At 36.1% G+C, this 26,014-nt stretch overlaps 1 protein-coding gene across 1 annotated transcript in view; it reads right to left on the bottom strand.

Moving 5' to 3' along the window:
- Nucleotides 1-585: 585 nt before the first annotated feature.
- LOC144452001 (uncharacterized) overlaps nt 586-26,014 on the bottom strand; it is a 41,570-nt gene continuing 16,141 nt past the window's right edge. The window contains exons 4-15 of the mRNA XM_078142972.1: nt 24,983-25,122; nt 23,565-23,689; nt 19,548-19,629; nt 18,822-18,954; nt 16,183-16,286; nt 14,546-14,637; nt 13,622-13,794; nt 12,478-13,267; nt 11,658-11,746; nt 10,577-10,672; nt 6,059-7,126; nt 586-2,892 (exon numbers count right to left, since the gene is read on the bottom strand). Coding sequence (XP_077999098.1) covers nt 2,273-2,892; nt 6,059-7,126; nt 10,577-10,672; nt 11,658-11,746; nt 12,478-13,267; nt 13,622-13,794; nt 14,546-14,637; nt 16,183-16,286; nt 18,822-18,954; nt 19,548-19,629; nt 23,565-23,689; nt 24,983-25,122 — 3,512 coding nt within the window. The 3' untranslated portion in view covers nt 586-2,272. The remainder of the gene's footprint in view (nt 2,893-6,058; nt 7,127-10,576; nt 10,673-11,657; nt 11,747-12,477; nt 13,268-13,621; nt 13,795-14,545; nt 14,638-16,182; nt 16,287-18,821; nt 18,955-19,547; nt 19,630-23,564; nt 23,690-24,982; nt 25,123-26,014) is intronic.

Raw genomic sequence — 26,014 nt, forward strand, 5'->3', positions numbered from 1 at the left:
GAATCAGAGACTCTAGTCTAGCACTGAATCAGACAGACTGTAGTACTGAACCAGACAGACTCTAGTCTAGCACTGAACCAGACAGACTCTAACCTAGCTCAGCACTGAACCAGACAGACTCTAGCCTAGCACTGAATCAGACAGACTCTAGTCTAGCACTGAACCAGACAGACTCTAGCCTAGCCCAGCACTGAACCAGACTCTAGCCTAGTACTGAACCAGACAGACTCTAGCCTAGCACGGAACCAGACAGACTGTAGCCTAGCACGGAACCAGACAGACTCTAGCCTAGCATGGAACCAGACTCTAGCCTAGAACTGAACCAGACTCTAGCCTAGAACTGAACCAGACAGACTCTAACCTAGCCCAGCACTGAACCAGACAGACTCTAGCCTAGTACGGAACCAGACAGACTCTAGCCTAGCAAGGAACCAGACAGACTCTAGCCTAGCATGGAACCAGACAGACTTTAACCCAGCACTGAACCAGACTCTAACCCAGCTATGTACACGTATGTATGTATGTATGTATGTATGTATGTATGTATGTATGTATGTATGTATGTATGTATGTATGTACATATACAGTATATACATTTTGTATATATAATGTACTTTTCTTGCCTGTCTGGTTGCCAGTCTGTCTGACACTATCTCAGCACAAAGCAATGTAAAATTTAACTAAAGAAACAAGTTTGAGCGACAGAATGTAACTATGTATACATGGTAGTACACTACAATGAATAACAGAGGGAAGTTTTGTTCTAAAAGTTTTAGCAAGAACAAATCCCGACTAACAACTTATTGCTACAGAGTTTTTAACATCAAAATGATCTGCAATTCTTGACTCTAAAGCATTTTTGGTAATTTCATCACAACTGGATTTAGATATCCTTAGAAATCTACTTATTAGTTGGTCTATACAGTTTTTGAATTTTATTTACAATACACATTATCAACATATTGACTCATCACAATAAGTCCATTTGGCAATTTGCATGTCATGTGATCAAACAAACCAATCGTGTGATTGCTTGGATGCATACATTAAGAATGTGACATCACAGATACTGCAGTTGTCATAGGTTACCTGTATCCACGGGTAACCAATCAAATAGTGTATCTGCAAATATCAAAGTTACACAAACATTTTGCACAAATACAGCAAATTATTAGTGCCAAAATGACTACATAGAATTTACATTTTTACACATCTAAGGCTTGTTAGTTGACAATCAAGAAACATGTATTTCAACTCCAGGTTCAGTGGTCTGAAAGACTACAATATTTGTCAGCTGTAAACTTGTGTAATCACTTGGTACAAACATGTGTTTAGCTTATGATTACAGAAGTGTTAACACCAATGAATCTGACTTACAAAGGTTATAACACACAAGCAGTTCAAATTTCTTAACTATGGAATATGTCATTCTGATGAGGCTCATCGACCAAGACAGATCATACTGCCACCTAGTGGGTCAGCTGTAACTATGGAATTTGTCATTCTGATGAGGATCGTCAACCAAGACAGATCATACTGCCACCTAGTGGTCAGCTGTAACTACGGAATTTGTCATTCTGATGAGGATCGTCAACCAAAGACAGACTGAAAGCTCAATGCTAAAATACTTTGAACTGCTTGAGGGTTATAACCTGTATAAATCATTTTATCTACCAAGTTGATGAACTTTTTTGGTCAACAATGAATCTTTCTTTTTCACTGAGATGATAATTCTGAATTACACAATGGTCTCATCAGTACAACCTCCCACATCTTTGTCAAATGGAACAGTCCTGTACTGACAACAATAGGACTGTTCCATATGTTCACAAATATAGGGGTTGGAATGGATCTTGATATTGCCATGTGTCAATCAAGTGAAGTCCTATTGGGTGATATTGCAGGATGCCAACAATTTGAACATATTGTAACATGCTAACCATTACTCCCCCAACACCTTTACAGTAAACAGAGCAGCCTATGAGATGCACACCTAGCATGATAGGAAATGATAAAAGTTTAAATGACCAACAAGATTGAAAAAAGAAAAATTATTTACAGTTTTTGTACATACATACATGCAGACTCCCTTCTGGCAATGTTAAATTGCATCTATTACTTTAGTAGTACCACTGTGACAGTATATCATTTTGTTTATTCTAAAAAAGCATGCAAAATCCTCAAGTTGATTTTTTAAGTTGTAAATTTTAGTTCATAAAATGTGTGAATTGATAGGGCAACGAACGTTTCCACAAATTGTCTACAAAATATCTCATTTCTTTCTCGGCACTGGACCTCTTTTTGCTAAATCAAAGGGTTTGACATCTGGGGTAGGAGGAAGTGTTCTACGTGTTCTTGTCCCAGTTGTGGTTTTCTTGGTGTGATGGGCTCCTGCTGGGTGACGTTTCATTGCATTCTTACGTTGAAATCTGTAGGTACCTGGGTTGCTATGGTTACCTGGTACATTGATTTGGTATGGAACGTTTTCATCTGATGGCACAAATGGTGTCAGACCAAAGGCATCGGTATCTAGCACTCCACGGTTTTCAATCACTTCACCGCTACCAGTACTATACACTTGACAAGATCCAGCATTGCTTGCACCACCAGCATCACTAAAATCTAGACTTATTGCACTTTGTTGGGGTTTTCCTTTCTTTGCTTCTGAGGCTGAAGGATTGTATATTTCAGATTCAAGTTCATCATAGTGTTGGGGTTTTTGTTGTTGACTTGGACTAGACTTTGAGCTGCCAGAATCAGAGCTTGCTGAACTCTTCAGACTACCACGTGATGTATTACTGCCACTACGTTTTCTTTGTCTTGTTGTTGTTGTATGTCTAATTCCCCCTACAGTACTAACTACATGCAATCTTCTAGAGACACTAGGATTTCCTGAAACAAAAATTACACATATATTGAAATCATATGAATAACAGCTACAGCTGGAATGTGTATAACATTTCTGTAAATACATACATCACCTTTTTATCTGTGTATTATCACCTTGGATATGAAACCCAATCTATTAATTTGATATTTAGGTGTACTTCAGAGCAGTGTGCCCTCTAATGATAGCCAAATTTTATTGTTGTGAGTCAAAATGAAAAAAAAATGGCATTTCTTGTGAGTCATTACATAGTTATAGTAAGAGATAGAGAAACATCAAATTTTGGTGCGTCGCTCAAGAAATTGTGTGCATCAGTGATGTGTACCTTACTTTTTGTATTTTTTTACATGTAAAGATATTTTAAAGATATTTTAACACAATGAAAAATGTTTGCAAGCTATTGGTATCACTTCAGCTCAAATACATTTTATCATGAAAATAATCAAACATTTATATTACTTGAGCTGATAATGGTGAGAATACTTTTCATGTTAAACCATAGACAGTGGAAAAGGAAAGGTTTCCTTTCTACTGCCCATGGTTAAACTCTACTGATTGCTTGTGAGGGTTATAATATCAAAAGTTCCTTAATTCCCAAAATGAAAACATATTGCTGACATCTTTAGTTGTCTACCTAAGAAGACAAGATATTTATGCAACAATAAGGATGAGGATTTGGTATTTATTTTTAATTTTTAATTTATAAAACAATTTTAATAATATCTTCCTACATGAAAAATCAATGTGAAACAACATATACCAAGTCTGTGTTTGTAACTAAATAAATTGCAAAAGATTAATAAATGTGTAAAAAGTTTGATATTGTACATACAATAGCAAACTTTTTACAATGTTTTTTTGGCCTTTTTGCAATTTACTGAGTTACAAACAAGGACTTGCCCTATGTTGTTTCACATTGATTTTTCATGTAGGAAGCCATGATAAAATTGTTTTATAAATTAAAAATCAAAAATAAATACCAAATCCTCATTGATATGGTCACTTTAAGCAACTAATCTTTCTGATTTCTTCTGTGGCTGAACAAGCATAAGTTTTTACTACTTATGTGAAAGGACATTGTGGACACTTGCTAATTTTTATAGTGAATTGGTGTGATCAGAGATGGTAATGGAAAGGAATGCTATAACACCTCAACTGTGGGTAGAGTGAGTAAACTCAGGTATACAAAGGCTTTATACACCTCATACCTGGGTACTTTGAGAAATGAAGGGTTAATTACCACAAATGATTTTTAAAACACTGAATAGCTATTTTGGTTGTCATGCAACAATTAACACAAAACTTCACAACAGTCAATCCTGGAATTCTAGCATGGCATACAATATAGCAGCATGGCATACATAGCAGCATGCTATCCATCAAAGGTTCAAGGTCAAACAACTTTACACTTTCGTTGGTTCTTGTTTAGTTTCTTAAAGCTCCAGTAGCTGTAACTTAAAAACTATTTTTATCATAATTCTTGTCCTTACTTTCATCCTATGGTATATTCAACTTTATGAAGTATCCCAGTAATCAAAACTAACCCGTATCAACAAAATTCCAAATATATGGACAAACTGCCATCTAATCTAATATTGTTTACACATGGACATCAAGCCAGTGAACATAGCACCATTAATCATTAGATAGGTTATTCAGCTATTACAATTGAAATGTTTCCAGTAATGTTTTTTAGCATAATTTTTGAGTCAAAAAATCATGAAAATAGTCCAAAGTTACAGCTACTAGGGTTTTCATTTCAATTCATTGTAAGTCATTCTAGTTTGTACATGCTACTTGCATAACTTTCACTAGTTAGTGGGTAAAAAATATAAATGGTACGGTAGAATTATTAAGGTGATTTTTTTTGTCTGAAAATAATATATAATTGATAACATGTAACCTCTCATGACAGATTAAAGCTCTGTCAGCAGCCAGCATAATAATGAGTATGGTATGCTTCAGGAAGTAGACTAACTGTACATAATATGCCATGGTCCAGTTATCAGAGATAAAAGAATTTTTTAGTATGGCCACTGGGGGCACTGTTCAGAACACATGGCCTAGAAGTAAAGGTGAGTACTCAATAGTGTCGTTTGAACTTTATCTTTTCCAAGTGAATATGTCATATTTGAATAACATACAAATGATTTGAAATAGAAAGTGTAAAATCATGGACCTAGTTCCTTTATTAGATGACCTGGGATATCATGCATGATTGGTGATCTTATTCATGGCTGTTCTGTGACCATCACCTCGCACAGAAATTGATTTTAGTCAGAGAAACATGGCCAAAGAAAATCACACAATATGTATATGTGCAAGCACTTGTACGTATAATGCATAATCATGTTTATACATGTATGTATGTGTGTGTGTGTATCTATGTATGTGCATGTGTCTGTATGTATGTATGTATGTATGTATGTATGTATGTATGTATGTATGTATGTATGTATGTATGTATGTATGTATGTACATACGTAGGTACGTATGTAATGTATGTATGTATGTATGTATGTATGTATGTATGTATGTATGTACATACGTAGGTACGTATGTAATGTATGTATGTATGTATGTATGTACATACGTAGGTACGTACGTACGTATGTAATGTATGTATGTAATGTATGTATGTATGTATGTATGTATGTATGTATGTATGTATGTACATACGTAGGTACGTACGTACGTATGTAATGTATGTATGTGTGTGTGTGTGTGTAGGAAGGAGAAGGCGTTTTTATTTCAAAATGTCAAACACAGGGTTCAACTTGACGTGAGTTTTACTAAATTGTGAAACTGAATTTGATTGGTGAAATGAAACCATAAACTTAACTGATATCAAATTATAACCAAAATGTAGATCTCAACATAAATTATATACTGGCAATCCTTTTTTTTTAAAGTTGCAAAACAAAACCATGCAAGAACCCAAAATAGATAGACACAGAGTTTGGACTGTGTAGATAAGGAACCCAAAACAGAACAAAGACACTGCAGATTTGTGTGCAGAGGGTATAGTTAGTATGCAATGGTACAATTCCAGGATAACATTGACAAATGACCATATACAGGACTACTCACTGTTACAAACCAGCACAGTACATCATGGAAGTGAATAAGGATGTTGCAGCAATACCTTTTGGAGGGTGAGGTTAGACGAACCTGAATCCTTTTGACCTGGCCTTACAGCCACGCCTATTTCTGGTTTATCCACCAACTCTTTGAATGGCACAGCACCAAACAAATCTGGTTGGCTACCACTGTTCTCACTTTGCGCTTTCATTTTTTGGCCACTGAACATGTCCACTTCAGTTGGTGAGATTGGTGGAGTGGGATTTGCCATCGCCATTGCTTGATCCTGGGACTGTTGCTGTTCTTGGATAGGAGATGTCTTAGATTCACTTTTAGTTTTGGTTCCTTTATTCATTTGTTTACCAGGGAAAGGAGCTTGGGCAAAAACGTCCACAGAACTGTCAGAACTAGAATGTCTGTGTTGTTTTTGTTGTTTGTTGGTGTATGTGACATCACTGTCTTTATTTGGGGGAGGGGACATGGGAGGAGTAAGAGTGCAACTGGTTGTAGAGTTCTGACTAACTGCTATGCTATGCTGTGGTTTCTTTAAATGAAATGGAGCCTTTTGGAATGGATCATCCTCACTACTAGTTGAATGTCTCATGTGGCGCCCAGGAGTCAAGTGATCTTCAGTAGGAATGCTTGATGACAATAACTCCTCGTTGTCCTCATCCTGTAGCGCGTGAAACTCATTATCTAAATCGGAATCGCTACTTCGTCCATCGTCACTGAAATCAGATTCCTCTCCATCCTCCTTTGCATACTGATGTCTATTGTCACTAACCATGTATCGAACTCGTCTCTTAGCATCCAGGATTTCATCATCAAAACCTAAATATGCAAACTGTTCAGCTCCTGTGTGTTGTGTCTCCCTAGACTTAGCACCATGTTCGGCATGACCAGTGACACGTGTAAATGCTGAACGGTTTTTGCTGCGTGCACCGATAGCATCAAATTCCAGGTTATCAAAGTCATCTACTGGTAATGGTATATCAGTTGATGTCTCACTTTGCTGACTCTCACACTGTAAATGTGAATCACTGTGTGTCCCGACAAAGGGAGTGGTTCCAAATAAATCAGAACTTGCACTGACTGGGGTTCCAAATAAATCAGAACTTGCGCTGACTGGGGGCGCTGTATTGGTACCGGGTTTGGATCCTGTCAAATAAAACAGAAAGTAATGAGACTGGCAACACATACAACAGTAGTTTCACATGCTTTCTACAGAACTATCCAGGTCCTATACTGACAAATTAACACCTCCTCCCCCACATAACCCCCCCCCCCCCCCCGAATAGTTTCTCATATTCCACTATTTAGTGGTTTAAGGTTTTCAAGTCAGAATTGCTTAACTCATGACAATTTCTGTACTGCAGCTACTGCCACATATCACCTACTGTGTACACACACATGTGCAACTTATTAACCTTCATTGTGACTTCACTGCATTAAGAATACCCATAGACACTAATTTGGGGTCAAAGGTGACTCGGATGACAATGCACATCCTTGGCAGTGGCTACTTGTGTAAATATAACACAGACAGTTTCAACTGTGCATTATGGGAGATTACATGAGAGGAAATTAGCATTCAAATATTCCTGTTTCATTTCTAAGTTCAATTTGTTGGGTTCTCTCAAGCCATCTTATCCCTTGTAAAACCCATTATACAAATAATGGACTATTCCATGACAACCAAGACAGAGGTATGGAAGTTCATCAGTGAGGCAGAACAGCAAATACTTTTCAGCAACATACAAGTATAGCATGCTTAAGTTTAATCATGCATTATTCAAAATCTAAACAAAGCTGCAAAAAATGGCAAAAAAATGATGAACAACATACATAACTATTTATTACAAAATTATGAGGTGTCAAGTGCTAATAAGGGGAGTTAGGTATTCTTTCATATTTAAGGTATGAACCATAGCTGGGAATACAAATGGTGTACACACAAGAAGCCCTACAGAGTTGTTCTCAATTTATTTTTTTTTAGTGAGTGGTTAACCATTTTAGAATTTCGTAGTTCACATGATTGTTAGTGGTCAATATTTTAGTTATTACCAATGTTTATTCATTTTATGAACAGTTCTCTCTCCATTTTGTCTTTGAGTATGTATAGAATCTTTGTCATGGAAATTTCCGTAATATCTGAACTAATATTTCCTGTCGCTAGTTTTCTCTACAAAAAAGATTATTATGAATCCAATATATGCATCACCAAACTACACTCATACTTTTTCAAACAGCAGTAGAGTCATGCCTTGAAAACAATATGTAGTCGATATGGACCACTGTAAATTGAATTTAGGAGTCCAAATCGAAATTCTGTGTTAATATCAGTGTCACTGCTAAATTGAAACCCTGTACCTGTACATATACATACAAGTAGACATCATTTTGTGATGGAGGCTAAAAATGTAGTCTTGTTATTTCAATGGCAAATACTAAGTGAATCTCCTTGAAATGTGGCTGTGGAAAACAGACATTTAACTTGATATTTCGTTTTGGATTGATGTGGAGTTATGAAATTCTTGGTACATATCATTGGGTAATACTAATACTCCCTGAAATGTGGCTCTGAAAAATACATTTAATCTGATATTTCATTTTGAATTGATTTCAAGGCTATGAAATTCTTGGTATAATGTTGATGTTATGAGTTGACATGGAGCTCATGAAACTCTAGGTAAAGATCAATGGAAAAGTTGTTTTGTAATGGTAGCTGAGTTTTGTCTGCAGACTTACCAACTAGTCTAGAGGCTATCCGAGGCTTTGAATCTCGTCTCATGACATGGTGAAGAGATATCTTAAGATTGTAAGCCACAGACAGCCTCTAGACTAGTTACTAACAAACTGTTATAGAGATATTGTGATTGATATGAGAATACTGTATGTCTCCAGTATTAACACTTGGTGCTATAAATTAAAAACTCATACATGCAACTAGTAGATAGCCTTGAACCAGGCTTGACTTCATTTCATAAACTACAAGCAAATGACAGCATTTTGTGTACTCTTTGCTTTCATCCCTTTTACTTCGGAATATTATCAATGGTAAATATCTTGACCTAAATTTGGTACTTTTCAACATTTTTAACGACAACTTCTTATGTCTGCTTCTGCTTTGAACTCTTTGGCAACAAGCTGTTATTAGGACACCCGTACTTAATCTTTCTCATCGTAACACCTTAAAAAAGATGGGTTGGACAGTGGATTTTTAAAAAATGTATGACTATGTACATGTTGGTGATACTTTCAAGTCATAATCATATTTTAACAGTCTGAACACTTAGAAATGAAAATTAAAGCCAGAAGGAAACTTTGAACAATATATTTCATTTAAAAGTTTCCAAAATTTCAGTAGTAAATAAATAATTTTCAATCAGGTATAATGTACTAGTGGGGTCGTCATCATATACAATCAGAGAAGTTATGATTTTTTCTAATCCTGCCATGTCCCTCACCAGGGTTAAGAAATATGGGGAGAAACCTAGAGTTAAGTATGACCACCCTTATAGTTGACTGTGCATTATAAATCTAACCTAAATACATATTCTATTCTTTGCTTCGCCTTGATTTTGCTTTGTTACAACAATCAGTCGTACAAAGAATGTATCTCGAACTTTGAAGTACATCTTAGTTCTTGATTAATGTTCTCCAAAGTTACACTGTGCCCCTGGGTGCTAGAATTTATCATGCGATTACAAAGTGACATTGGATACATACTATAACCCTGGGCTAATGGTATTTTCAATACTCATTACTCAAAGTGATGTACACAGCTATCGGAAATGTCAAAACTCTCGAGTACAAAAAATTATTAATGAGATCTACCGGTGCATGTTTTTTCCTTCTTTATCTTTTCCACATCTGTTTCCTATTTTAAGCTGTGTTTAACATTTGATGATTCTGTTTAGGGTGGTTGTTAAGCTGATTAAAATCTGATGTAGTGAATATGGCGCAATATCTTTATTTACCTCCGTTTCATACATTTATTGTTGTTTGTTCTGTGAGTGTGTACCTTTTTCCTACATCTGACACAATACCATAGGAGTTCATGTTCAAATTCTGTGTATTGAGTAATCCATTCAACCAATGAGAATGCATCTGAAGTTAAAAACTTACAGGTACATTACTTCAGAACACTCTGTTTGAACAGAGCTTCAGTGCAGAGAGCAGATAACAGTGTTGTTGTTATGGTGAATTTGTTCATTTTACAACTTCAATCCTGGAGTGTTAACTGTAAAGCATATTTTGATTGCCTATGCGTACGTGCAAGATTTGAACATGAACTCCTATGGTATTGGGTCAGATGTAGGAAGAGGCTCACTCACAGAATGACAAAACGACTATAAATGAACAACATAAAGGTAAATAAAGAAATCAAGCCATACTCAATACATCAGTTTTTAATCAGATTGGACTTTTGTAAAAGTCTAAATTTTAGACTATTCTGGCTGGCAGCTAACTTATAAATTTTTTACAATTTCTTGGATATTTGAGAGATGAAGTCAAGCACTTTGCAATGAGAGTAAAATACAGAGAGAGAGAGATAGAGTAAGTGAGTAAGTAAGTAAGTAAGTAAGTGTTAATATGAGATCTCACCAGTACTGAGACTACGGGGTCTCATGTCATTAGATTCTAATATGGCTGCCTTTACAACATCACTATTTGCACCACTGCCATGACGATTACGATTACCTAATCAAAGTACATACAATACTAAATAGTATTAGACCCAATTAAACTAAATACATTCAATCTCAGGTGCTCCTGCATTTGTGTTCACATCACATATGTGTTTACTGTTATGACTGAGAGAAGAGTGCATAGAATCATTATGGTATAGGTTAGAATAGATGTAGATGATAGTGGAAACTTTTTGGGCAATAACGTATCATTCACGATCAATGAATTCATCGTTTATCTCAATGACTGGACCATAGATCTACATATAGATCTATGCCTGGCTAATAATAACTTTCAGCTTTGTTCACTGTTTCATGAAATGGTACAGAAAATACATAATGACATGACGTTTTAATACTTTCTTTGTAGGAATAGCAACTGCAAAATTAACATGCAAGCAACAACCAAATCACTCAATACATGCTGAGTTTTGCTATTTGATTCAACATACATTCATTGCTACATGGTCTTGTCACAGACCCAACTGAGGGATGAATACAAGACACATTACTGACCTGACCTGACCTGACAAGGATAAACCTAGCGGTATTACATATGATATCTAACAATGACATGTGTAAAACTGTACATTGGGTGATTGTGGACGTCCCAAAATATCAATATATGAGTTGTCATACATTCCTCTATTGATTTTGCACTTTTCTAGCAAATTTCAATATACAAAATTTTCTATGTTGCTACAATATCTGCACTTGGTTTCTCCATTGTGTAGTGTAAGTGGAAAAATTTAATGATAAGTACTCACACACCAACCCTAATTTCATTTTTTAAGACTCGGCCTAAACTAGTGATAGACAATGATGCCGTAGCACAAATGCCTACTGTAAGCTAGGAGTCAGTTATGCAATAAAGTGAAAATTTTGCAATGAAATGACAAATTTGTTGGGGGAGATTACGGTAAAGAAAACAGACTGGTTGAGACAACATGGAAAGTCGATAAATTACTATTTAACAAAGATGTGAGTACACTACTTACCTTCTGACGAGAATGGTACTGCTCCAAACATATCTGTTGATGTATGGGGTGTGTTAGATCGACTGCTATTGCTACTTGTACTACCACCACTAACACCTGTTTAGTAAGTAGACAAGATATAGGACGTGTTATTTAGGTATCATTCATAGCTATGGAGTAGGTAGACAAGAAGTAGGACATGTTAGAATGAATTAATTATGGGTAACTACCATTTATACCTAATAGTTACAGAGAAAACAGCGTGTTTAGTAGATGAGCTACTATCTACATATTACTATTACCATTACTGACACAGTGTGAGCAGAGGATATGTAAGAATGAATGAATTACTGGTAGCCACCATTTACACCTATATAGTAGACACAGAGAAAACAGTGTGTTTATTAGATCAACTGTATTGTATCATTACTACATTGTACTTCAACTATCACTAAAAACATGTTTTATAGCAGGTATCTGTAGGAACAAACATGTTTTAGTACATATTGATAAAGTCACTAATGTGTTTTCAGACTATGCAGAAGGCAGGGAAAAATCTGGACGAGTATAGTAGTATGTTACTATATCATTTTATCATGTTTTTTGTTTTTTTAACAAGGGAACAAAGTAGTGTACAAATGTAACAATGAAATCACAAAATTATTCATCATCACAGTGGTCAATGCATCACATAATTTGCGTGTGAATTAAATTGTATATTATGCAAATTAGTTTATTGTGTTTTCCTCAGTGACAAGCATATTGTTTGACATGCTTAAATTGATCTGGGGAGAACACCACAGCATCCGAATGGAAAAGTGAGAAACAGTATAGAAATCACTTACTTGTTGGTGGTTTCCTGAGTGCATCAAATTCCATATCTACAAACTTGTCTTCTGTCATTCGACTAAAATCATCCTTATCACCAAATGGATTCCACTGTGACATATCAGACAATGGAGGCTGGGGACTTGTAACCGGGGACTGTCCTGGTGACGAGTTTGATGACTTTTGCTCTGGTGCTAAAAATTTTCCATCAGCCCTTGTACGATTAATAATATTCTGTTGTTGACCTATGGGGTTGAGATCACTTTGATTTCTACGCTGTTGTAAGCTTGGTGATCCTGGTGGTGTAACAGACACTAATGTATCAGTGGGTGGGTTAGCAGGCTGGCGAGATTGCTGCTGTTGTGCCATAGCTAGTAAGTTCTGTTGATGTTGTTGCTGCTGCTGCTGTTGTAAATGTTGCTGTTGCTGCATCATAGCATATTGTTTAGCTGATACTGGTGTTTTCATCTGATCTTGTTGCTGTTGATACTGCATCTGTTGCATATACTGCTGTTGTTGAAGATACTGCTGCTGCTGCTGCTGTTGTTGTTGTTGTTGTTGTTGGAGATATTGTTGTTGCCGTATATATTGTTGTTGTTGGTACTGTTGTTGCATATATTGTTGTTGTTGCTGGTATAAGGCCTGCTGCTGCTGTTGTTGTTGCTGCTGTTGATACAATGCTTGCTGTTGCTGCAGTTGTTGTTGCTGCTGCAGTTGCTGCTGCTGTAACTGCTGTTGTTGCTGCTGAAGTTGTTGCTGTTGCTGCTGTGCAAGGGCTTGTTGTTGCATCTGTGCAGCGGCAGCTATGTGTACAAAATAAAAGTGAGAATTTTTTGCTCCAATTTGCCATGACTAACTATTTTTATTTATTTATATATTCATTGGCAAAATGAGTGAGTGTAAAACTAGTCTAAGTGATTCAATATAAATATACATTTGTACTGTTAAACAGTGCTAGAAACTTGTATGAAAACAAAGTAATACTATGGATTTTAAAGTAAAAACAAATCCATGATAAAATGTCAATATTTTCATCATTTCTGTTTACTTTAGCTTTAAAAACATCAGGACTGAAAAAGTTGCTATTTCCTCCCCCTTTTTTGGTGGGGTTGGAGGTGGTAAGTAGGTACACTAAAGATTAATTGACAGCAAAATACCTGAGCTCTGTGTCTTGGCCTGTGTGATAGTAGCCTTGGGTCTATCTCTGGGTGTAGCTGTTGTAGAAGTTGGTAGTTGAAGTCCACTCTTTGGTGTCATATTACCCTGTCCAACTTTAGGCCGTTGTCTTGGAGTCACAGATGTACTAGTGTCAACAGTTGTAATTGCAGCCCTGGTATAATACAAATAAAATATACACATTTAGATATAAATCATATTATTTGTATGAATCATAAGTAATCACATTTTTATAGATGTTTGGCAATTTATAAGGTACTTGTAACCATGCTTACAGCACTTGTTGAAGTACACAAATCGTTTTATGATCTGTTCTCAGTATAAAGACTGATAAGCTGGTACATCTGCTAAAAAAGATAATATCTTACAACATATCTGGCGTTAAATTTGATATAACAGACAAGACCTGGTGTTACATTTGATATAACAGACAAGACCTGGTGTTAAATTCTGAAGGCTGAGGCTACTTTGATTTATACTGCAGTACTACTATGTGTCACTTCTGCAACAAATGTCATGGATATTATCTTTTTGCAGACCTGATGGTACTATATGAAAAGAACTGAAAGCTAGTCAGAGTTGTATTTTGTTAAAATAATCCAGTTTCCTTGTTTCTATTTATAATCTTATATCAGTTGTTTCAGTATTGATTGAATATACATATGCTAATAATAACTATATTAAATAGAGCTTGTATATTCATTTGTAGTGGTTGTATTCTAAGTTGTTCTTCAATTCAGCATCGTCAACTCTCATTTTGAAGTAAAACGTGCAAAGTTCTAAGCTTTGCCTCAATACTTACTTAACGTTGGCGTTGAGCAGTTGAACAGACACGAGTCATTTCAACTTAAAACAGTAGCAGCAAGTAGTTCTATGTCAATATTACAATGTTATTAACTAATTACCTGGCCTTCTCTCGTTGTCTTTGTTGATGTTGACGGAATTCATTTTCTGTCATAGCTTCTGGTAGCTTGCTTATGTCTGGTACAGTTGAATTCTGTAAAAATAATAGTCAAAATGAAGGTAGTATTTTGATATATTGAAGGGAGAAGTCCGGTCAGACTTATTTCTACTTTAGTACACTTACATTGATTGTTGCTATCAACTTACAGGAAAAGTCCAGTCAGACTTATTTTGTCTTTAGTACACTTACATTGATTACTGCTATCAACTTACAGGAAAAGTCCAGTCAGACTTATTTCTACTTTAGCAGGCCTCGAAATTCGGTTTTTTTCCCACCTGCCCATTGGGCAGGTGGTTGAAAATTTTACCTGCCCAACCAAAATTTTACCTGCCCAATTCACCTTTCACTAATTTTGTTACTAGTCCTTTAGATCAAGTCTTCTACGGTAAGTACCACTATTGAGCCACCTGTCTAATGCCCTGATCGCAACATAGCCTCACTCTCTGGCCCATCCAATACAATACGTAGTAACGCATCTAATGAGTCGATACTCAGTGAACTGCGCCAATCGTTCTCTTCTCTTTTCAACCATCTATATTCTTTCTCCCATTCTTCACGGAATTTTCGCTTTCTTTTCCTTTCATCCTGCTTCCAAAACGTTGTTGATTTGCTATCTCCGTCATCATCATCTTTGTGTGACTTTTCAGTCTCTTTCGATGTACTTGGTATTGCCACTAAATTATCACTCTCCATACGCAACTTCCCAGCTTTCTCGCCGTCACCACCCTCACTTTCTTTTCTTTCTTGCTGCTTCTTCTTTTCATTTGGAGTATCATTGTTTGAAGACTTCGTAAATCCAAACTTTAATAAGCTCATGTTTATTCAACAGCTTTCATTTAATAGTATACGTAATGTTACTTCGAGGTCAGGGCCCGCTGAGGTAAATACTACTTCATGAACACATGACATGGCTGGTCACATGAGTGAAACACATGGTTGCTATTGATATGCAAATCAAACCAATACGTGCCTATGACGCGAATGTCCATATATGGAGAGGTTGAAAGGTCATTGCATTCTGGCATTAGGCAATGCGGAAATGAAGAAACTTAGGTTTGACCGAAACAAGCTAAGTTACAAGAGACAAATCGACAAAAAATAAAACCCCAAAACGATTGCGGTAACAATTATTGACCAAATTAGAATAAGCAGTTTATAATAAAGTATTCCAAAAAAAAGCGCCGGCCCAACTGGGCAGGTGTGCATAAATTTTACCGGCCCAGCACCACTTTTCACCTGCCCAGGGCCGCTGGGCCGGCGGGAATTTCGAGCCCTGTTTAGTACACTTACATTGATTACTGCTATCAACTTACAGGAAAAGTCCAGTCAGACTTATTTCTGTCTTTAGTACACTTGTAGTGATTACTGCTATCAACTTAAATATGAGTTTGAGTGATGAAGTACAAAATAATGTAGTGCCTCGGTAACTTACTCAACTTTGAAATCTAATAAAGAAGCCCTACTGCATATGATATGCATTCAGCCATTATGGTGATTTCTGATTTCCGTTCATAACACCACCACATACAAACGTATGTCTAGAGTACTGACAGAGACTGTAATGACTAGACTACTTACATGGAGATTTGGTACGGCTGTTTCTTTCCTTACAATCTTAAATGCAACACAGGAAACCTGATATATATCAGGCCGTACATCAGTTTCAACCTCTAACATGTATCCTGTAAACAAATACAAAAGAAAGTAAACACATGATTTGTCTAGTACAACTAGAAACCTTTTGGTTTTACTTTTAATATTGTCATATCAAAGTACCATTAGATCTAACCTGAAAATGTGCAAGCAAAAGTAGCTGTAACAGATCAGTATTTTCGGTTAATTTTCCCCACTGGATATTATAAATATACTAGACTTTACTAAAATAAAGAAAGTTTAATCTTTCTGATTCACTGAATTGCAAATCATTGATAGCATTGTGTACAGTAGTCTGTAAGGTATGCTGTGATTGGGCACCTTCACACATTGATCAACCCCTTCAACAGTGGCTTGGTGTCTGTATGTAAACAGTCACAAATCAGGTACTGATCCCATTGCCTTTTTTGTCAACAACAGTTCATCGTTTGATGACAAGGTGATATGACAGAACCCAATGACACATGACTGCAAGTGTGGCGTACTTGGGGATATTAGCGCAAGTGCTTGCAGTGTTCTCTGTGGTTTTACTTTCATGAGAGTAACAAGTGAAAGTGCAGCAGGAACCACAGGAGTGCAAACACCACTGTGTATACCTATACTGGCACTCAGGTGGTATGGGGTGCAAATACCCCTGATACTGCATGTAGTTCTGTTATGTTTATCCAAAACAGCAAATTTCTGTAAAATCATAATGCGATTTCTTGTGCCAGGGAATGAGTGCACCCACATTTACATACAGATATGCAATAATGTTTTCAGTATTGAAGTGCTCTGCAAACACCACTAGTGTGTGCACCGGTTCAATCACTGATACATACACAATACATGTTTCTACGTGTACAACCATAATAAATTGAATATAAAAACAAACATTATGGAAAATGTTCCAGTTACAGGTACTAGGACTTTAAGTTTAAACATCCAATCAGAAAGAGTAAAAAACATCTTATGACAAAATAATGTACATGTATATTTAATATTATGCTCTGCCTACACACAATAACAATATTGAACCTTAGTTTATGCCTTCAATGACAAAATGTTCTACAGAGACACAGTAAATGCTATCTAGAGGAAAACGTTGTCCCAAAGGCATAGGAAATGTTATCAACAATTCTGCCTACAGCAGTCATGGGAATTGCTGTATTATTTATAGATAGCAAAAACATCGAATGAAATCTATAACCAGATTACTCAGACTTTTTTCTGCAACGCAAGATTTACTGCATGGAGTGCATAAAACACAGATAATCAGTCTAGACCTTAATTTTGACCTGGGCTTGGGTTTGAAATGTAATTCTTAGTTTAACCTACAAGTTGACAGGCATAGTAAGCACACACGGTAAATCCTCTACAGATCAGATAAAGTTTTGATCTATAGATTACATTCTACTTTTAGACTTGGTTTAAGTATTGTTACCGCTATGCCTTGTATACACAACCATGAAAGGGTATAATGCAGACTTTATAGAAACCAAGAGCTTGTAGCACTAAGAATGGTAAGTAGAGATAGGGCAGAGCTACACTTATTTCTTTGGACTTTTTACCTCTCATCAAATTTTGACACGAAATGTACACAAGATTACATATGCAAAGTCTATCGAGGATTTGGAACCTATTAGTCTAACAATTTCAATGAAAGTGATGATGATTATCATTACTAATTGAAAGGAGATGATTGAAAGACCTAAGAAGACCAAAGAAATATAAAATTTGATTTAAAATTAGATATTCTTGATTTTGGTGAGAAATGTTTAAGATTAGTTGATCTTTGACTAAACCTCCTGTTAATTCTGAACACAGGAAACACAAGTCACATTGAGGTAAAAAATATTACAGACAAGTTGACCTTTGACTTAAGCCTTCCTTGGCTACTTTTGAATACAGGAAAGTCGGTTTGCAAGTCTGACCTAAATCAGTCAGGTCATGGTCTATTAATATCATATCAGTACAACAGCCAGGAAACAGACAGTTTAAAGATGTTGGTAACACTGATTGAACCATATCATAATACATATATGATGTATGTTTCAGCAATTAGTTGGGGAAAAACCTGGGGGCTCAGAAGAATTTATTTTAGAAATCTTTCATCCCGTCATTGTTAAGCTTTTACCTATGGATTTACATGTTTGAATTGAGACTTGGCCATATTTGGTAATATTCAAAATTCTCCCCAATGTTATTTTTGACAGTCGCTTATTGGGAAATTTTATTCCACACATAATGTATATCTTGTTTTATCCTCATAGGTATTATGAGCTGGTGTCACGTGTCAGAAATAAATTTCAAGGATTTTAAAATGGACGTGTGTGTGTGTGTGTGTGCGCGCACGTGCATGCATGTGCGTGAGTGTACATGTGTATGCACCCATGTGCCCATACATGGGCATATGTACTATTACTGGGGGAAAATTTAGCTGTATAATATTGCTAAATGTTCATAAACTTGGTATTAAATGTGCCTCCGATCTTAAAACAAATTTCCTTGCACATCTCAGTTCCTGTACATCAGAGCAAGACTTAATACTTCTGATAAATTAACATCAAACCACAGTTACTTACGTATAAGTTGGTGTACTTCTTTTGAATACCTAGAGTCATCTGGGATAGTAAAATTACCACTTTGAATTGCTAGAGCACTCTCCCCAAACGGCAGTGTAAAGTAACATAGCTTATATAAGAGACAACCTAAAGCCTGTCAAAGGACAACAAAAATCATGATATTAGCAAGTAAATTTACTACAATCCCGGTAGACTATTCATTAAAATTTCTTAATCACAAAATAAATCATTAGTTCTGACTAATACCTAAATTTAATTTCTTTAATTTTCATTAAAGCAAATTTCCAATGAAACGTATGCAAAGATACAGATAAATATTTCATTCTGAAAAGAACATGTAATCCCATAGAGGCAGTCTGCTCCAAGATCTATGATAAACCCCTTGATTCAGTCACTGAAAATTTGACCGTCTGTGACTGTGGGCTATCATTAAAGAATTTCAATACAGTAAGGCATGGAATACAACGACCACTTTTCTGAATACTGGCTGGAGATTTGGATAAGAAGGAGGGGCAGTGACACCCTCCCTTCCCCAACCCCCACCCCTATCCACATCTAGAATGTACAGGGCTCTTCAGATAGTATTTTGCAAGTTGACACTGATTGAAGTCGTTTGGAAACATAAAGTTGTGTTCTTTACCTTGTTTGTGTAATACCACTTGAAATATGAAATCAGGATAGCTGAGTGTACATTTACACTGAATGGTAGATGTAGACATTACTTACCCATATATCAGACTTTGTTGTTATTTGTTTTCCACTATAAACATCTATCATTTCTGGAGCTCGATAAGATAATGTGGTATATCTATAGTAAAAAAAAGTTCAAAAATATATCAATCACATGGAATTGTAATAATTTTGTTGGTCTCAAATGTTATATTTGAGATTTAAAAGAAATATCATTGTATAGAGATGGTGTACTTAGTCTAATGCTATCCATGGCATTGAATCTTAAGATCTCTCTTTTTTTCGATAGCATGGGTAGATCTAGACTATGTTATAATTGATGAACTTAAAGTGTAAATCAGACTTCTTGTTTTGTAGTATCTGGGCTCACTAAAGGTGGGGTAATAATCATTGGTGATGTTTTAGTACCTGGAATAGAAGTTTCTTAAAAAAACTCCTTTTCTGTGAGATCACATACTTATCTGTCACTCAATGTAACTAGACTCAACTCATTGTCTTTTCTGATATTAGGCAACAAAAATTAAAGTCTCATCTACCCCTCTCACAACCTACTAGATAGTCTGTAAGGTATGCCTTGACGGGGCACCCTCACACATTGGTCAGCACCTCCCACTGCCGGTGAGGGCAGAATAGCATGGCATATCTTACAGTCTACCCACAAGACTACATTCTTAATACTCAGCTGGAAGTACAACTTTGAAGTGGTTGTTTCACATAAGTACCAAAGGATGCTTGACAAATAATCTGGCCTTAAGTAGTATCATGATGGTTGTTAGAGTGGCCAGCTCAGAATCAGTAAGTTCTCAGATTGAGCCTAACTACTTCCGTTTGTTTCTGAATGGATGAAGACCAATCAATGTATTATGTCTACTTCTACACCACACAGCAATCTACGCACTTATAAAATAGCATTTAAAATATAATTCTAGCCAATGAATACCATGGCATTGCATACTTTACTTCATCATATTGTGAAAATAAGTATCTATTTAAGGATGAGATGCAGGTTCGTTGGTGAATTTTGGCCTTTTTTTTTTTTTTGCTCATTATGAAGCTTCATGGTATGTGCCATCATTTGGTTAAAAGATTTTTTGAAAATCGTTCATTTTTTCCATTAATAAATTTGAAATGAAAAAACTCTAACGCTATATGTGTTTTATATGGTTTCATTCCTGAATGTTTATGTACAAAGATTTGCATACATAAAGAAGATTGACAGGAACGTTGATTACAGAAGTGTCTTTTCATATGCAAATGAGCCATAGCTGGTAGGCATCTGTGCAATGACTGACGTGACATTATCTCTTAGCTGTGTTGTTGTACAAAACCAATAAAACTCGGTAAATTTGGTTATAACCAATAAAAAGTAAAAAAATACCTCCTTTGAACCTGGACTTATGCACGTTGACTTTGACCAGTGCATCGGCTAAAAACGTTACAGTGAAGCGGCCTACACTGCACTACAGCCGCACAGTCGCTTGTAAACTGTTACTCCTTTCCTAAATGGTACTTACAAGTTACATACAACACGTAGGGGGAGAGGGGGGGTATGACATTGCTACCGATTTCATAAGAATATCGCCAATCCCCATAATAACGTCATTGTTCTGTATTAGGACCGTTATAGACAAGAATAAAACCATTTAGGAAAGGAATAACAGTTTACAAGCGACTGTGACTACACTAGTCTACAGCCTTCAAGTGTACCCGACGCGACGGCGATGTATTAGATGACGGTTTTCAAGTACCATGCATGTAAAAAAAAAACATACAAATCTCGAATATCTAACAGTATTGCAGGCTAATTGTTTTAGCCGATCGAAAAAAATTGATGTTTACAAAAATAAAACGATTCAACACGTTGGCGCATCGAAAATGAACCACGCTATCTTCGAGACTTGAGAGTTCACGTCAGATGCGTGACATTGCATCGGCGATTTCCGGGTATTACATTTCTGTTTCTGTAAGATTCACAGAACGTGGCCGTAGACTAGCTTTGAACTTTCGCGTTGGTGGATTTTGACAACGTCCTCTTCACATACTATATTATATTATTAGGGTTAAGGTCCTATAAATTGAGTGTGGCAACCACACTCTAACGATCGGCTTATCACGGCTCGATCCTTCGTGAACTTTCGAGACACGTCGACACCGAGTCACATGTACTGTAGTAGTATACGTGCGTTGCGTTGTTTATTTGCGTCTACGATGACGCTGTCTGAACGTAAACGGCAAAGAATTTGGCACCGAGCGATCCTCAAGGCTATTAAAGTTATAAAACGGAGATTTTGAAGGTACAAGTAGTTTAAATAAATGAGGTAATGTCTACTACGACTCCGAGTATCATAAAACGTCACTCGCAGTGGAAGAAAAACTGTTGACGTGAGTTCAAGTACCATTATTTATACCGTAGTTTTGTAACACTCCTTACAATTTGTATAACATTCCCGATGTCGTACGGTGTCGTGGTGTGGAAATTTGATTTCAGGGAAAGGATTAACTTTTTTTATTGTGTGTCTTCAACGAAACACCAACAATGTAGCAATGCCTAATACATGAGCAGGAATATGGAACGTAGCCCATATTCGAATCAAAACACGAACACCAACTGCGTAGAGCAAGAGCTTCGAATCCAAACCAGAAAGTATACTCGAGAACGGCACGCGTACCGTATTAAAAGATTAAACCAAAGTCTCCACCCGTAGATGAATAATAGATGACTTGACACCTTTATCGCGGGAAACAAACACGTTTCTATCTGTAGCATTTCATGACCCTCCTAAAATACCCGATTTTCTTCATGTCTGTAGCAAAGCAACGTACACAACCAAATGGCAAGGATTGAGTAACATATTTGCAAGTCACAGAAAACAGCTGTTGCAATGTCTGTCGAATTTGAAAGCTTTTGTCGGGCGGAAGGAGTCCAATTGTGTTAATTAGCATTTTTCTACGTTCTTTATTTTGTATACTGTGTGAAGTTCAAAGCTATTTAACTTTGCGTCAGAACGTCCCAGCTGCGTCAAATTTGGAGACAATACTCGGAGACAGTGTGTCGAAAAAACGTTCCTCCGGATTGTTTAGTTTTTGAGGGAATCAAGAGATATTGCGTTGAGAAGTGTGAAAAGCGGTAATTTATGCAAAAAACACAAAAATACAACTTTGGATGATTATAACAAGACAATGAGGGACAAAATAAAAAATCCGGAGGAACGTTTTTTTGTTTATGTACATAGCTTTCATTTGAAGTCGAAAAGAGGACTATATTCAACTGTTTGTAAAAGTTAAATAGCTTTAAGTGAAAATCGTCAAAAAACACAGTTTTTGGGTACAGATCAATAATATGGTTAAAAATGTAAAAAATCACCACAGAAACCACAACTTCATACAAAGACTCGACATAATTAATGAAAAAAATGGTATATTTATCTTGTCTTTACTGTGAAATGTGATGGAGGAAAAATGAGCTAACGAACCTGCATCTCAACCTTAATATTGATTAACTAGTTATTTTTCTTTAATTTATTCATTTACTCTAAGCCACACTTGTTGATTTTCACTTTCATTTTCTGTTGTGCACACAGTGGCAAAACCTTTAACATGTTGAAGGTGGCCAGTCATAGAAGATGACTGCAGGGTTCGAAATTAACTTTTCTATGGCAGTCCTAGTGGGCTACCAATTTCAGAAATTGGTAGCCCAAGAATGGTGACCACTAGTCCCATATTCCTGAACTGAAAACAGAGTTCCTCTATTGGAAATATGTTTGTAATCAAAATACTTTCATGTCCATAAATCTTCCATCCTTTAAATCATTGCATAATCAGTGGTAGCCTGAGTGGGCTACCAGCTGCAAATTATGGTAGCCCCTAATACAAGAATTGGTAGTCTATGGACACAGGACTACTGTTAATTTTGAGACCCAGCAGACCTGACTGGCATTTGCTTTCTATTCCATTCAGTTTTTACCTAGCCTGGAATCCATGTGGCTTGAATTCCAGGCTAGGTTTTACCCACTATATGAGTTATGGGCAGGAAGATAACAACAGAAGACTAACTTTTCAATTTCTTCTTTGCACTTTGCTGCTCCTTGTGTGAGTGGGTTAAGTACTTTGTGAGTTGCACTACCAAAATCACATAACATATAATTATTACTTTCTGTGTGCAGTAAAATATTCTCTATCTGTAAGGAAAAAATAAGAAAAATGTATAAGTTTGATATAATCAATACAGGATGCAGAACAAGAATAGTTTTCTTTCATAGATAGACAAACAAAATGTATGCAGTGGTATGTGTAACTTCTAAACACAGCATCACTACTAGTATAGTAATAATTGTATTTTAAAGGTTAGATCAGCTGATGTCTGTAAAACTGAACTGTTGTGATGCCCTGCCTTGTGACATATTGTCTAATCAGATTTTATCTTTGACATCACTGAAAAAAATATCTGGTACATGTATGGTTGAATTTTGATTTGATCATAGATTTGAGGAGAGATGCACAGATATCCTGAACTTAAAAGTACTTTTGACTATATATGATGACAGATGACAAATTTGCAAATAGTATTTTCAAATAAATGCATTCATAACTATTAGATAATCATTGTTCATAGCAAATAAACTGACTTCAGCCATGTTCATCTCTTGGATAATTAATAATTCAATATTCACAACAGGAAATCTACTCACTATAGTACATACATGTAAGTTTAGAAATCTATTGCCAATGATTACATTACTTCCTGTCAGGATTTACACAATGTGTTAGCAAACTGTCCTTGAGACACTTCTGTGGACAGGTGTGTCTTCTAAGTTCTACTCAGATGATATAATTTATTTTACTGTAGTGTTTAGAAAGGATGTGATATGCATATCAGTGTAATTGTTTGGTTAGTCTAGATGTTATCCATGGCTTTTAAATCTCTTCTCACGTCTAGCCCAATGAGGTCCGGAGATGAATGAAGCCACCCACACAGTCATTAATATTGTGTCTTTGTTAATCAATCACAGAATTCTGCCCAAAAGGTTGATGTTTATTGGGGGCTGTTACTAAATGTCCAAACATGGTAAATTTGTCATATCAGACATTACTTTGGTCTAGTCCCTATACTAGTTCGGATGCCAATGTGGTCTCTGTTAAACTAGTGAAGGTGTAAATCGCACCGTTACTGTATAGGGACTAGACTATCCCTATATGTAATCGTAACAATTTATATCTCCACTTGCACCACATTGGCATCCAGACCATCATTACTTATACACTGTTCACATCATTCTAACAACTTGGAGGTTTACTCATGAACATGATTATGGCCATGGGGTGTCACGAGATTGTGAGATTTGAAACCATTGACAGTCTCTAGACTACTGATTGGTTTGTCGAGTTATTCAGTCTATTTGTCACAGTGGGCCTTTAAATATGTTATTGAAATATATGCCCTTGATCTGGTATATGGTCTTGATGTTACTTACCTTTAAGTCTCTATGTATGATAGGAGTTTGACAATGATGTAGTCTAGATACAGCTTCACATACATCACAAAATATACGTAGAATTTCTCCTTCTGTGAATCCTACATTCAGCCTCTCATTCATTAATTGAATCACACTCACTGAAAATAAAAATATATACAAAACATTCATCCTGGACTAAAATTGTTTGAACTAAATTTTATAAAATAACGCTAAAGAGACTGGACTGAAAGATTCTTTATTGTGGGTACATCACCCTCGATAATTAAATTGTTAATGAATATCATAAAGTACATCCCAAGTTTTAAGAAATGATGTCATCTCAATCTTATCTTATTACTTTTACAAGGTCTACATACTAGAAGTCTTTCTTGCCAAGCTATAGTGTTTAACTTTAAAGGACCATGTTTCAATCCCGGGTCATCACATTTGTGTTATCTTATAAGAATATTACATTAGTCTAGTTCCTATACAGTATCGTTACGATTTATACCTTCACTCATGGAAACCACAGTTGGCATCCAGACTAGAATTACATGGCTTCATTCTTTTGTTATGGGCCAACTTTTTCTATATCTCTGCCAGATGACTGTTTTTCACACCTAGATTTAATCCATAACGTGAACTGGGCCTTTCACTTTAAGAAAACATGTCAGACTCAAAATGTTCCCATATATCTTAAAGGCCAAGGTTTCAATCCCAGGTTCTCACATTAGTGTTCTCTTATCACTGGAGGTATAAGGATTACATAGGATTATTCTTTTGTTCTGGACCAACTTTTTCTACACCTCTACTAGACATATGTTTTTCAGACTAAAATGTTGAATTCTAATCTGAAGTGGGCCTGTAAAGCTTGAAGTAGTTGTGACTAAAACTAATTTTCTCATAATTATTTTTTCTTGTGTTTGACTATAATCTATATGAAGCATATATGGTTATAAATCTAGAGGCTGTGCATAGCTTTGAATCTCTAATCTCTGGGGTGAAGTGAGATCTTTGAAGTCAAGGATAGCCTGTGGACTAGTATGGCTC

The sequence above is a fragment of the Glandiceps talaboti genome, chromosome 22 (assembly GCF_964340395.1).
Source record: "Glandiceps talaboti chromosome 22, keGlaTala1.1, whole genome shotgun sequence".
In the NCBI taxonomy this organism is placed as follows: Eukaryota; Metazoa; Hemichordata; class Enteropneusta; family Spengelidae; genus Glandiceps; species Glandiceps talaboti.